We start from the raw sequence: 14,808 nt of genomic DNA on the forward strand, positions 1-14,808 counted from the left end.
AGCTGGGGTTGCTAAGAGTGCAAAGAGCAGAGTGGAATTCAGAGGATGGGGTTGCCAAGGACAACTTTCTACACTGAATCCCCACCCCCTTCTCAAACCTCTCACTGAGAGTGAGCTGTGGTTCAGAGCTAGGGCTCTGGAACGGGACCCCTGGGTTCCAGTCCCAGCCCCATCACATCCTCTCTGTGCACTGAATCACTGTGGCTCATTGTCCTCGTCCGTGACACGGCCCTGATGATACGAGCAGCTACCACACAGGAATGCTGTGAGGCTCCCATGAGTTAATCTATGCAGTGCTCAGCTCCCAGCAAGTCTCAGAACATCTGGTGCTTGGGAGTGATCAATATTTTTGTTTTCTCTCTAGCATCTGGATAACCATCCCCTTGAAGACCTCCCCGCTATCCTGCCTCCCTCCCCGACGTTGCCTGATCTCCCTCCACTCTCCATCTTCCCAGCCCCTTTGTGCTGTTCCTGACGGGATCTGATCTACTGTGGACCCCTCCACTTCCCCATCTGCCCCCCACACTGTCCCCTTACCATGCGCCCCCTTTGTCCCTGCTGTCTGCTCCTGGTTTTCTCCTTGGGAGTCCAGGGGACCCCAGTGGCTCCCAGGGCTGTCCCTGAGCAAGTCCACCTGTCCTACCCAGGTAAGTTTCCGGGACCACTTCTTGGGCATTTCCCAGGGAGGCCCAGTGGGTTGGGGGCTCAGGTATCCCATATGGATGCTGTGGGACCCTGGGCTGGTGGCTTTGTTCTTCCCGAACCTCAATTGTCTTCCTCTGTTAAATGGGGCAGTGGGGCAGCTGGCTGTGCGGGAAATGATTGTGGTGTCCAGACTATAGTAAGCGTTCTCCAAAGGGGACCACTGTTGTCCTTATTCATTGTGTCCCCACACAGCTGCCTCTTGATCCTTGATCTAGGGGTGGTGGTAAGGCCTTGGACTCTGGACGCTGTGGACCCAAACTTCCCTGGTTTTTTTTTTTTAAATGATTTTTTATTATATTATGTTAGTCACCATACAGTACATCCCCGGTTTCCGATGTAAGGCTCGATGATTCATTAGTTGTGTATAACACCCAGTGCACCATGCAATACGTGCCCTCCTTACTACCCATCACCGGTCTATCCCATTCCCCCACCCCCCTCCCCTCTGAAGTCCTCAGTTTGCAAACTTCCCGGGTTTTAATCCCCGCTTTGCTATTTACCTGCTATGTGACCGTGGGCAAGTGACTTAACCTCTCTGGCCTCCCCTTCCTCATCTGGACAATGGGAGAACACTAGTGTGACCTCATAGCGGGGAGTAAATGAGATATTACCTGTGAAGTGGCAAAATGGAGCGTAGCCATGGTTTTCACGTTTTCGTCTCAGGGTCCCTTTGCGCAGCTAAAGATGATTGAGAACCTCGAGGAGCTTTAGTTTATGTGAGTAAATCCGTAATATTTGCCATATTAGAAACTAAAACTGAGGCATTTAAACATTTTTAAGTCATTTAAAATGAGCAGTAATACATACATTCTGTGTTAAGGTAAATGGCGTTTTGCATGAAAAATAACTATACGATACAAAAGAAAAGAAATCTGATGAGAAGAGTGGCATTGGTTTACATCTTTTTAAGTCTCTTGAATGTCTGGCTTAATAGGAGCCAGCCAGATTCTCCCCACATCTGCTTTCCGCTGCTGTCTGTTTCGATAGGTTGCTTTGGTTGGGATATACGAAGAAAATCTGGTCTCGCGCAGACTCCGGGTTGAAACGGGAGGAGGATTTTAAAAGGAGTTTCAAATAATTGTGCCTGTTCCTTTTTGATATTGCACTGAAACTCAACACACAGCCCTCTCTGTCTGTCTTTCAAATAATTTTAGCTTTTTATTTTGAAATAATTTTAGATTTACGGAAGCGTTGCGAAGATAGTGCAGAATTCCTCTCCCCCTGTCACCCAGCTTCTCCTAATGTCAGTGTCTTTTGTGCCCACCGTCAAAGCTAAGAAATTAACATTGGCATTATATCACCAACTGAACTATGGACTTTGCTTGGGTTTCACCAGTTTTTCCACGAATCCGACCCCCGATCCCACACCGCATCCCACTGCCGTCTCTATAGTCTGCTCCTTGCTGTGACAGTTCTTCAGGCTTTCCTTGGTTTTTTTAATGTCCTTGACACTTGTGAGGAAGATCATTTCTTAAAGGTTAGTTCCGATGTAGAATTTGAAACCACGCGAATGAACTGGCTTTGGCATCTGTTGACCAATGACCTTGGACAAGGCACTTTGCCTGGAGACCTCTCTAAAATGGAACGACAGTAAAACCCATATCTTGGTGTTACTGTGAAAATCCAGGGAGATAATAGGGGTCCCTTGTTTGGCCTGCACAGTCACAGTAGCAAATCCGCTCTTACTAAGTGCGTCAGAGGGGTAAGTCACTCAGCCTCATATTGGGTCTGAAGCCTTAGGTTCTATCCTTACTCCCATTTTACAGAAGAGGATTGTAGAGATGAAGAGGTCTGACCCCGGGTCACATAGTGGGGAAATTGAAGCCCAGCAGGCTGACTCAAGAGCTCACGATATTTGTTTTAAAACTTTAACTTTGCTTTAATTTTAGACTTAACAGAAAATTTACAAAAATATTACAGAGTTCCCATATCCCCCTCACCCTCTTTCTCCTACTGTTATGTTAGTGTCTTACATAATTATGGTATGTTTTTGTATTTGTTTTTTATTTTTATTTCTTTATTTATTTTTAGAAGGAGTGCACACATGCGTGCGGGGGAAGGGGGGCAAAGAGAGAGGGAGGGAGAGACTCTTAAGCAGACTCTACACCCAGCCTGGAGTTGACTCGGGGCTCGATCTCACGACCCTGAGATCATGACCTGACCAGAAATCAAGAGTTGAACACTTAACCGACTGAGCCACCCAGGTGCTCCAATGTGTTTATTAAAACCGGGAAGTTGGGCGCCTGGGTGGCTCAGTTGGTTAAGCGTCTGCCTTCGTCTCAGGTCTTGATCTCAGTGTCCTGGGATCCAGCCCCACGTTGAGCTCCCTCCTCGGCAGGGAGTCTGCTTCTCCCTCTCCTTCTGCCTCTCCCCCCAACTCGTGCTCTCTCGAACGCGTGCTATCTCTCTCTCAAATAAATAAATAAAGTCTTAAGAAAAAAATCGCAGGACGTCGCTGTTGGAATGTCAGCTGTTTTCCCACTTGGTTATTTCATTATTTAGCATTTAGCTGTCCTCCTTAGTCACCGCCAACCTTCCAGGTGCTCAGTCTTTCCTTACTTTTCCTGATCTTGACATGCTTTTAGTACCCAGCAGTTATTTTGTAGGGTAGCCCTCATTTGGGGTTTGTCGGATATTTCTCCTGATCAGAATGAAGTTATGTGTTTTCTGGCGAGACTATCGGAGCTGTGATGTTGTGTCTTCCCCGGTGCCTGGCATCAGAGAGCTCACGGTGCTGACACAGCTCATTGCTGTTACTGGAGATGTGGACCTCACTGTGTGGTTGTAGTGGTGCCTGCTGGGCTTCTCCACCACAGGATTTTTCTTCTTCCTTTTGCAGTTAATACATATGTGGGGGGAGATTCCTTGAGACCATGCAAATTATGTGTCTCTTGGAACTTTCACCCACTGATTTTAGCATCCATCCGTGGATATTGCCTGAAATTATTAGCATGGTGTTTGCCTGATTGTGATTTTGTGGCTTTCTAATTCCTTCTCTCCCTCTACTGGAAATTTTACTGTCGGGAAAGCTGTCCCGTTCCTCCTCTATCCATCCATCCATCTACCCACCTATCCATTCACTTATTTATTTATATATTTTAGTATAGACTTATAGATATTTAGTTTGATTTCTTGCATTAAATGTTCAATATCATCGTTATTTATTTTGCGACTCAAATTGTCCTGGATTTCGTCTTTTGGAATTCCTTTGGATCGGCTTCTGTGTCCTTTTGACAACCCCCCATCATTTCTTGAGCGCTCCCCCACTTTCTGGCACCACGTGTCATTCCAGGCTTATCTTGTATGTTTCCTGTCCCGTCTTTGGAATCAACTTCTTCTGCGAGGAGCCCTGGTGTCTTTCACTGGAGGATGGGTATTTAGAATCTAAGATCTGAGCACTAGGTGTGCTCGTGGCTACCGAGGTATCATGGCTTCCAGGCCCTTTCACAAACGTGTGTGTTTCACATGCTTAAGCACACATCTCGATTTCCGTATCTATCTGTATGTATCTAGCACTTGCCGTGAGATCATACTGATACCTCTGATTCTAGTCCAACACCACGGGCTTATTTTAGCCTTCTTCTTTCCTTACTTGTAACTTCTTTCTCCAGCATTGCAAAACCTACCTCCCACTTCTACAGTATACTTAGGTATTTGTTCGATGCAAGAATAGGCATAAAGCAGTTTCAGAAGTATTTGCCTGTATCCCTGTGAGAACATTTACTAGGTGACAACATGTATGTGTGGTCCTTTTTCTCTGTAGTCTTTTTTTTTTTTTAAGATTTTATTTATTTAATGGGAGGGAAAGACAGAGATAGCAGCAGAGATCATGAGCGGGGAGGAGAGGGAGAAGCAGGCTCCCCGCTGAGCAGGGAGCCTGACACAGGGCTCAATCCCAGAACCCCAAGATCATGACCTGAGCTGAAGGCAGACGCTTAACCAGCTGAGCCACCCAGGTGCCCCTTCTTTATAGTCTTTTTTTTTTTTTTTTTTTTAGATTTTATTTATTTGTCAGAGAGAGAGAGCACAAGCAGGGGGAGCGGCAGGCAGAGCAAGCAAGGGAGAAGCAGTCTCCCAGCTGAGCAAGGAGCCTTATGGGGCACTCGATCCCAGGACCCGGAGATCATGACCTGAGCTGAAGGCAGACGCTTAACCGACTGAGCCACCCAGGCATCCCGACTCTGTAGTCTTTTTAAAAGCATTTTTTTAGTACTGAAGTATAAGTTGACATCCAATGTTACGTTAATTTCAGAATGATTCGACAATTCTATTCATTATTCGGTGCTCACCACAGTAAGGGTAGTCACCGTCTGTCACCATGCCACATTAGTACGATAAACTTGACTATGTTTCCTGTGCTGTACTTTTTTCATCTCTGTGACTTATTCATTTTATGATTGGAAGTTTGTACCTTTTTGCTATAGTCTTACAGCGTCCAGTCAAGACCTATCCCTGGTGACCCACCCCTTCAGTGTGGTTGCTTTATTTAACTTTTAAATATAGTTACATCCATCAGTCAGTGTTCATATGCCATACTGGCTTCTTCCTGCATTGTTATTGTAATTGTTAGTTTATTTTGGGGGGTGTGTGAAGGAACTATGGAACATGACTGTAATTCTAAGAGCCAGAATTACACAAAAAAGGTAGTGTTTTCTGTCCTGGTCTTTCCTGTTCTGTACCTGTCTCCCCTTTTCTATCCCCTTCCCGTCGACCCCATGTAAGTCACCCATGTCTTTCCTTTCTGCTGTATCCTTCCTGTATTTCTTTCATACAGATGAGTGGGTACCTATGTCTATCCTCTTATGTGAAGGTGAAGAGTGGGCAACTATCTATCGACACTCTTGTGTACTTTGTTAATTTCCCTGGCTATCCTGGACGTCATTCCGTAGCAGTTCCTACAACTTGTCCTCTTTCTTTGGATAGCTCCCTTGTGCTCCATTGTCTGGATGTTACATGGTCTATTCGGCCCCTCTCTTGTGGGTGGGCATTTTGGTCCTGCTATGTTGTGATTACAAACAGTGCTGCAATGAAGAATCTGGAACAAGAACGCATGCTCTTAACATCAGACTATACCATGTGGTGTGTTGAAAACCTTGATTTGGTGGCTGGCGTTGAAGAATTTTGAGTTATCCTTTAAAGGTTTGGATTAATTGGAACACCCAGGTGGCTCAGTCGGTTAAGCGTCTGACTTCAGCTTAGGTCATGATCTCCGGGTCCTGGGATCAAGCCCCTCATTGGCTGGCTCTGCACTCAGTGGGGAGTCTCCTTGTCCCTCTCCCTTTGCCCCTCCCCCCGCTCATGGGCACTCTCTCTCTCAAATAAATACATTAAAAAATCTTTTTTAAAAAAGTTTGGATCTATTTATCTATCTATCTGTTCCTGGCATATAAAAATCACCGTATAGAGACTTATTCTAGAAGTTGACAGATTTAGGGGCACTCAGCCTGCTTCCTGCATGGTGGCCACACGGCAGTGAGCCATGGCTGCCCCTTTAAGACAGGGCGGAGTCTACAGTTGGCCACACACTCCAGAGCTCTCTGCTGCTTGACTCCTTCCAGCTGGCCTTTGTCCCTGTTTATATTACCTAGCAGGCTTCTAGACATCTGAGTTTATAACCCCTCAATGATCTCATGTCTGTAAAATGTTTGGCATGGGGGCTGCACGCAGTAAATAATGACATTGACAATACTATCCATTCACTCACGGAATCCTAACAGCACTGTTCCAAGTGTTTGCTCGTATTTATTCCCCTAAGCCTCCTAAAAACCCTTAGAGTAGAAATCATAATTATTTCACTTTACAGATAAGGAAACTGGGGCTCAGAGAGGTGCAGTGACGTGCCCAGGGAAGCACAGCTTGGAAATGGCAAAGCTGGGGTTTTACGGGGTGGGGGGGTGGGGGGCTCCGGAACCCGTGTCCCTACCGACTAAGTGTTCCCAGCTGTTGGCTCTTGCCCCTCGCTCTGCCTGGACATCCCTCCCTACTCCAGCTCGGGCCTCACTGCCCAGCCGACTCTGCTCCTTTCTCTCCAGGTGAGCCAGGCTCCATGACTGTGACCTGGACCACATGGGTCCCCACCCCATCGGAAGTGCAGTTCGGCCTGCAGCTAACGGGGCCCCTGCCCCTCCTGGCCCAGGGCACCTTCAGCCCCTTTGTGGATGGGGGCGCTCTCCGGAGGAAGCTCTTCATACACCGGGTCACGCTGCGGGGGCTGCTGCCGGGGGTCCAGTACGGTGAGAGGGGCCCCAGGCCCGAGTGCTGAGAGGGGAGCAGGAAGGGGGGGAAGATAGACAAGAAGCTACTGCTGGCAGGGGGCTCAGGTGGGGCGCCTGTTGTAGGGGACTCTGGCATGACTATGGAAGGCGCTGGGGTCTGGGGCGGGGTGGACCGAAGGGCATGGGTCAGAACCCCTCGATCCCCACTCCTTCCCCCCACCAAGTGAAGATGGATTGAGGGGTGGGGAGGAGGCAGCTAGGACGTGCTCCCAGCTGACTGTGACCTTCCCCTTTCCCTCAGTTTACCGCTGTGGCAGTTCTCAGGGCTGGAGCCGTCGGTTTCGCTTCCGGGCCCTGAAGAATGGTCCCCACTGGAGCCCCCATCTGGCTGTGTTTGGGGACCTGGGGGCTGACAACCCGAAGGCCTTCCCGCGGCTGCGCAGGGACACCCAGCAGGGCATGTACGATGCTGTTCTCCATGTGGGTGAGGCATTGGCAAGGCTGCGCCCGGAGGCGAGGCGTGGGGCTTGGGAGGGAGGCGAACCCGGGGCTGTCGAGGGCACCGTGCTGGGGTTAGTGTGGTTCTGAAGGGACAGTCGATGAGACACGGGCCCTGGAGAGGGTGTCTGTGGTTAAACAGCCTGCCCAGGTTCAAATCCCAGCTCCAACACGGAGAGCTGCATGCATTGGTTTTGTCCTCCGTGTTATTACAGTGAGGGCTGAGGCTGGTCCAGAATTCATGGGATGGTCGTGATGACTACATTGGTGACATTGCTTGGCATGCTCTAAGTGCCATGTGCTCCTTGTCATTATCATTGCTGCTGTGGCTTCAGGGGACAGGGACACACATGGGAGATGGAGATTGGGGCTGATATGGTTCATGGCCGCAGACTCTGGAATCAGATTCCCAGGGCCAGATTCCTGGATCTTTACTAACCAGCCCTGTGACCTTGAGAGAGGACGTAACCCCTCCGGGCCTCAGTTTCCCCATCTGAGGTGGGGTAATAATAACATCCACCTCAGAGGGTGTTTTGAAGATTCAGGCAATCAAGTATGTAAAGCATTTGGAACTGTGCCTGGTACAAGGCCAGTATCAGATCGTGTCAGTCTGAACGTTGTTGTCCTGGGAGGGGACAAGAAGGCGGGCAGAGATGGGGGCTGGTGTGATCAGAGACCAGAGTGGTCTCGCGGGGGCGGGGTGGGGGGGGGTCTCAGGGGCCACAGGTTCAGGAAACAGCTCCAAGTGCACAGGTGGGTGGGTGTGAGGTAGGGATCACAGAACCGGGATGGCTGAGGGCCAGGGGTTGCAGAGACAAGCAGTTCCGGCAAGAGGAGAGCCGCGCCTGGATCCTCACTCTCTCCCTGCTTCCCCACCACCCCCGGCCCCCCAGGAGACTTCGCCTACAACATGGATCAGGACAATGCTCGTGTCGGGGACAAGTTCATGCGGCTCATCGAACCTGTGGCCGCCAGCCTGCCCTACATGACGTGCCCTGGGAATCACGAGGAACGCTAGTGAGGGCCTGGGGCTTGGGCCTGGGATTTCAGGGCCGGCGAGGGTCTGACCAGTGCAAACAGACGTGTCCTACTTAGTGTCTCGCCTTAGTCCCTCATTCTGCAGCAGCGCGTTAGTGGTAGCGAGAGGAGAGGAGATGGGGGCCAGGCTGGGAGCCAAACCCGGCCTGGCAGTGGGGGGGGGGGGGCGGGTCAGGGAACCCAGACCCTCTCCGCACCCTTTCACTTCCTTTTGTCCAGCAACTTCTCTAACTACAAGGCCCGATTCAGCATGCCAGGGAACAATGAAGGCCTGTGGTACAGGTAATCTGGGTGACCCTGGGGACTGGAGGATGGATGGGAGATGCCGAGGAGACACCCCCCCCCCCCGCCTCTGACCCATGCCCTTTGACCCCTCCAGCTGGGATCTAGGCCCTGCCCACATCATCTCCTTCTCCACCGAGGTCTACTTCTTCCTCAGTTACGGCCGCCACCTGGTAGAGAGACAGTTCCACTGGCTGGAGAGCGACCTCCAGGTAACCTGGGTGGAGGTCCCCTATAATCCCCCGCCCGGCCTCCCCTCCCTCCCCCACCCCCGCCCCTCATTCTGGGCCCTTCTCTCTAGAAAGCCAATAAGAACCGGGCAGCCCGGCCGTGGATCATTACCATGGGCCACCGGCCCATGTACTGTTCCAATGCTGATTTGGATGACTGTACGTGGCATGAGAGCAAGGTGAGGACCCCATCCCTGGGGCAGGGTGCTAAGAGCCAGGTGGTTGGGGGGCCGGGCTGAGTCACCATTCACCTCCTTGCGTGCCCCGCCAGGTTCGCAAAGGCCTCCGTGGCAAGTTCTATGGGTTGGAGGATCTTTTCTACAAATACGGTGAGTGACCTGGGGGACTCCCAGACCCAGGCCCCAGCCCGCCCCCCCCATCTCTCCAGGATCAAGCGGCTTGACCGCAACTTGTTCTGTCTCAGGGGTCGACCTGCAGCTGTGGGCTCACGAGCACTCCTACGAACGCCTGTGGCCCATTTACGACTACCAGGTGAGTCTCAGGGAGGGACAAGGGCCAGTGTGGCTGGTGTCGGTGGACCCCTGGACACCTGGAGCTTGGCCCTGTGTGACACGCCCCTCCCCCTTGTTCCCCATCTCCAGGTATTTAATGGCAGTCGAGAGATGCCCTACACCAACCCCCGAGGCCCGGTCCACATCATCACGGGATCTGCTGTGAGCAGCATGGGGAAGGGTGCCTTTGGCTTCTTGCCTCTTGATTTTTACTGCCTCCTATACCTGCCTGGGGGGCCAGGTGTTTATACAGCTGCTGTTGCCAACTCTCACCCTGAGAGCTTAGGTAGCCCTAGTCTCAGGCCCATTGTACAGATGTGGAAACAGAGGCTCAGGCAGTCAAATACTCGTTCAGTCGCAGACTCAACGAGTGGCAGGGGTTGGGGTCCTTGCCCAGGTTTACCGGATGGATCCAAAGACAGAGGGCTTCTTATTATCATCATTGCCACTGAACTCCAGACTCCATTCCCCTTGCACCAAACTCCTCGCTGATGCCCCCTTTCTGTTCCAGGATCCCACATTCGAGCTAGTTATTGTGTCTACTGAGTCTTTCCTTGTCTTTCATCCTGCACGTTTTGGAAAACTCCTGGCCAGTTGTTTTGCAGAAGGCCCCTGGGTCTGGGTTTATGTGTCGTTTTCCTGAGATTCAGGTTATGCATTTCGGGCAAGATGATCCCAGAAGTGACGTGTCCTCCTCGGTGCATTGGACCCGGGGCTCCTGCTGTCCATGTGTCTCTGAATCACCTGGTTAAGGAGCTGTCTGTGGGGTTCCTCCACTATAAAGTTATTCTACTTCTCTTTCTAATGAATGAGTATCTTCACGGAGATTCCTTTCGGCCATGCAAATCTCCCGTCTCTCCTCAAACTTTCACCCGCTGATTTTTGAACCCCCCAGTGGGTCCTGCCAGCAACAGTTATTACTGCGGTGTTCTAATGGGAAGTTTGTAGTTCCCTCATTCCTTCTAGATTTATTAATTAGGATCCTCTCGTGAGGAAGAGCTGTCCCTTCCGTCCCATTTACGTAGTTCATTATTGATTTATACCAGTGTGGACTCACGGGTAATTGCTGTATCCTGTGAGCGATAATCCGATACGACTGTGATTTATGCTGCTGTTCAGCTTGCTCTGGTTTTGGCCACTGGGAACCCTTCAGGTCCGGGCCTGTGCCTCCTCGCGTGCCCCTGTCATTTTGTGAGCTCTTCCGTATTTCTTGGCCCCACAGTGTGCTCCAAGGATCATCTTGTGTTTCCCCGCCCTTCCCCTCTCCGCCTTGGAATCACTCACTTCTGCAAGGAGAGAGGGTTTATTTTTTAAGCTGGTTCTTACAAATTAGTAAGATCAAAGTAAGAAGCACTTGTGCTAAAAATCCAAACTGTGCACAGGGCACCTGGGCGGCTCAGTCGGCTAAGCGTCTGCCTGGCTCAGGTCATGATCCCAGGGTCATGAGATCGAATCCCGCATCGGGCTCCCTGCTCAGTGGGGAGCCTGCTTCTCTGTGACCTCCCTCTCTTTCTCAAATAAATAAACAAAATCTTTAAAAAAAAATTCAAACAGTGCAGAGGGCCGGAGGTGAACACCAGCCATCCACACCCCTTCTTAGTCCCACTCTGGCGTTCTGTCTCTTGGATGACATTTTAAAATGTTCTCCTCATGTGCAATCGAGTAATTGTCTTGATAGAGATGGGTTACTGGACTACCCGCTTTTAAAAAACAGCTTGGATCATGCTTCATCCCCTAGGGGTTCTCAACTTTGGTGCACATTACATGGGGAAGTTTTAAAACTCCAGCGTCTGGGCCCCATTCCAGAAAAAACACCAGACTCTCTGAGAATGGGGCCCTGGCATTGGCCCCAGTGTAGCCACCACCTGGAGCAGGAAATAGAATGTTATCAGCACCAGATGGCTCCTCAGACCCCTGGGTGATCGCTATTCTGAACTTTAATCAGCACAGATTAGTTTTTCCTTCAATTTCAAATTTTGAAATTATTTCAGACTTACAGAAAAGTCGCAAAAATACAGACTTTCCCTATCCCCTTTACCAGTGTTTCCCAAATGTGAACATTTAACCACATCTGTTTTTGTTTTGTTTGTTTGTTTTTTGAGAGAGAGAGAGAGAACGGGTCGAAGCAGGTGCGTGTGAGCAGGGAGGGGCGGGGCAGAGGGAGAGAGAGAATCCCAAGCAGGCTGCATGTCCAGGGAGGAGCCCATACAGAACTCAGTCCCCTGACCCTGAGATCGTGACCTGAGCCGAAATCAAGAGTCCAATGCTCAACCAACTGAGCCACCCAGGCGTCCCAACCACATCTGTTTCAATCTCTATTTTCTTATTATTTTATTTGTTGTGGCTATTATTATATTATTAATATTTTATAATATTATTATATTATATACAATGAATGGTTATTAATATATTATTTCCCCTGGCGAGATCATTCGGGACTATGCCATTATCTGGCTATTCCTCAAACTTTCGCCACGAGTTTGACCATGTATTGATGATTCTTGCTTCCATTAATGATTACAACGATGGCTGCAAAACGGTGGTTTTTCAAGGTCCCTCATGGTCTCTGCTCATGTTGTCTGGCATTCTACTGCAAGGCTGAGCACTCGCTCTCCCCCAGGCGCCGGTGACTTCAAAAGCTTTCTTGGAGGGTCTACTGGGCAGCCAGTGTTGAGACCCACCGGTTTGGTCTACTCTTCGAACTGCGTTTTCCCTTTTATTGTACCTCTTGGCCACCTTTGTATTACACCCTGCTTTGTGACGGCTATGCTATAATGTATTTCACTGACCCCCACTGATGGGCGTTTGGGTGCCTTCCAGCTTAGGGCTCTTAGAGAAAACGCTGCAGTGGGCAGTGTCTCACAGCCACGCACTTTTCTAGAAGTCTTAGTGAGGTCAAGTCTTCACAGATGTCGTCTTCCTTGGGGGCATCAGGGTCTCCCGGCCTGGGAGGTTGTTTCTGCTCCTTGCGGGTCCTCCACCCACCGCAGCCCCGGGTCTAAAGGATTCTGTCTGGCAGGGCTGTGAGGAGCGACTGACCCCCTTCTCCCTCTTCCCGCGGCCCTGGAGTGCCGTGCGCGTGAAGGAGTATGGGTACACGCGGCTACACATCCTCAACGGGACCCACGTCCACATCCAGCAGGTGTCGGACGACCAGGTCAGTGAGCGGTGGCCCGATCACCTGCCTAAGCACCCGGGCCCAGCGGGTTAAAAACATGGATTCCGGAGCTGGAAATCCTGGGTTCAAATCCTGCCTGTGCTACTTACTGGCTGGCTGACCTCGAGCAACTTATTTCAAGTATCTGAGCCAGGGCTTTCCCATCTGTTAAAGGGGATGATAATAGTTCCTTGACCTACTATATATAAAGTGCTGAGGACAGTTCCCAAAGCATGGTAAATTCCATAGGTATTTATCAGCCTGAAGGACGGGCTGAGAAAGGTGGGTGGTGGGAGCAGGTGGAGGGAAACCAGTATGATTCGTACGTGGCAGTTGTGGCCCAAGGTTAGAAGGACCCAGATAATCATGGTTCACCTTTCTTTATTTTTGTCATTGTAATTTTATTTTATTTGTTTAAAGATTGATTTATTTTTTTGAAAGGGGTCAGGGGAAGGGCAGAGGGAGAGAGAGAGACTCTCAAGCAGACTCTGAGCTGAGCACAGAGCCCGACTTGGGGCTTGATCTCACGAGCCTGAGACCATAATCTGAGCTGAAACTAAGAGTCAGACGCTTCAGCAAATGAGCCACCTAGGAGCCCCAGCCATTGTCATCTAAAAATAATAATGATGATGATTTCTTGAGCACCTGTTGTATGTCAGATGCTGGGCTGGACACTTTACATCTAGTAGCATTTTAACCACCACAGCAATCCCGTGGGACAGTTTTTCTTTCCATTTTACAGATGAGAGAACTGAGGCTCAGAGAGGGGAAGTGATTTTCAAGGGTCACACGGCTGGGGGCAGAGCTGGGATCTGATGGCAAAGACTGAGTTCTTTTTATTATAAATAACTACCCTTCATCGAGCGGTGCATGCACGGGGGGTAGGCTTTAGGCTTATGTGTTTATCGCATTCAGTTCTCCCCCGCATATAGAGTGTGGAAGTGAGGCTCAGAGTTGGGGAGCATTCTTAAGGCCACGTAGAGAGCCGTTGCACTGGGATATAAGTGACATCTGTCTGACCCCAGGGTTTGTGCTCATAATAGCCTACACCTTATACAGTCCTTGTCTTGTCCCAGGATCCCTTTTTAAAAAGCCCTCTACAAATAACCTCTTTTAATTCCCACAACATCTATGATGTAGGTACTATTACTATCATCCCCACTTTTCAGAGGAGGAAAACTGAGGCTCAGAGAGGTCTGGCACTTCGCCCAAGGTCACACAACCCATTAAAGATCTGGATTTGAATCCAGGTCCCTGGCCCAAGACTCTGGACTCTGTGCTCTCACTACCTCCTTTGTTTTTATCCCTTGCAGGACGGGAAGATTGTGGATGACGTCTGGGTGGTGAGACCCCTCGTTGGCCGGAGGATGTATGTCTAGGCACAGGGGCAGCTGTTATCAGCAACCCTGGGCCTCGCTGCCTTGGCTCGTGTGACCTGACTCTGCCCAGGCCCAGGTGGAGAGTCGGGGCAGGCCTTGACTCCCAGCCCTTCTGAGGCCCCGTGTGGGGTGGATGCAGTCCCAAGGCAGCTGGAGCAGCTCTCCCCTCCTGGAGAGGTGGGGGTGCCCGCCGGCTGTGATGGGAGGGCCGACGTGCAGGCGCAGAGCAAAGCAGGGCAGGTGTGGGGCGGCGCGCCCCTGCTCTCCTGCATAGCACGGACAGGGCGGGGCTCCCATGGGGCCCCGGGAATAAAGAGGCTTATAGCTGTGGACGTGGACTCTGCAATTCTGCCGGGGATGCCCCCTGGGCCGTCAGGTCGAGGGGCATCACCAGCCCTAAGTCAGCAGTGGGCACGGCTGTCATGACACTACTCTCCAGCAGGTGGCGACAGTGACTTTCTCCTCCTAGGCCGGCCCTCAATGCTCCTAACGTCTGAGGAGTGGTAAACCAGTGTCGCCGTGTGCCTCAGTCCCAGCCCAGCATTGAGAAGTGTTAACACTCCCCACTCCAAGCTGGGGGTGCTTGCAAGCCTTAGGATCTCACAGACCTTCCACTTTCCTCCCCTTTCCCTTCCTTTTCTCCTCCCTGTCTCTATCCCCTTCCTTTTTATGTACTCACCCGTTATTTATCGGGCATCTCCCATGTTCCAGGCCCTGGTCTCAGTCCTGGGAGACAGCTATGAACAAGCCAGAGATCTCTGCCTTCACGGAGTTGATACTCTAACCAGGGGG

At 50.7% G+C, this 14,808-nt stretch overlaps 1 protein-coding gene across 1 annotated transcript; it reads left to right on the forward strand.

Moving 5' to 3' along the window:
* The first annotated feature begins 538 nt into the window (after positions 1–538).
* ACP7 (acid phosphatase 7, tartrate resistant (putative)) lies at positions 539–14,016 on the forward strand. The gene is made up of 12 exons (XM_045807566.2): positions 539–647; positions 6,738–6,938; positions 7,222–7,404; positions 8,312–8,435; positions 8,676–8,738; positions 8,836–8,950; positions 9,040–9,147; positions 9,240–9,297; positions 9,393–9,460; positions 9,571–9,642; positions 12,500–12,637; positions 13,951–14,016. The coding sequence occupies exons 1-12, from the start codon at positions 539–541 to the stop codon at positions 14,014–14,016; spliced, it is 1,305 nt and encodes a 434-aa protein (XP_045663522.2).
* The last annotated feature ends 792 nt before the right edge of the window (positions 14,017–14,808 follow it).

Source organism: Ursus americanus, chromosome 21 (assembly GCF_024610735.1).
Source record: "Ursus americanus isolate L20-20 chromosome 21, mUrsAme1.1.p, whole genome shotgun sequence".
NCBI classification, from domain to species: Eukaryota; Metazoa; Chordata; class Mammalia; order Carnivora; family Ursidae; genus Ursus; species Ursus americanus.

Bases quoted from the DNA above. Each gene is read 5' to 3' on its own strand.
- ACP7 (XM_045807566.2), top strand. From the start codon at position 539: ATGCGCCCCCTTTGTCCCTGCTGTCTGCTCCTGGTTTTCTCCTTGGGA. The intron at 8,436-8,675 runs GTGAGGGCCTGG...CCTTTTGTCCAG, and splicing joins GGGAATCACGAGGAACGCTA to CAACTTCTCTAACTACAAGG. The intron at 12,638-13,950 runs GTCAGTGAGCGG...TATCCCTTGCAG, and splicing joins AGCAGGTGTCGGACGACCAG to GACGGGAAGATTGTGGATGA.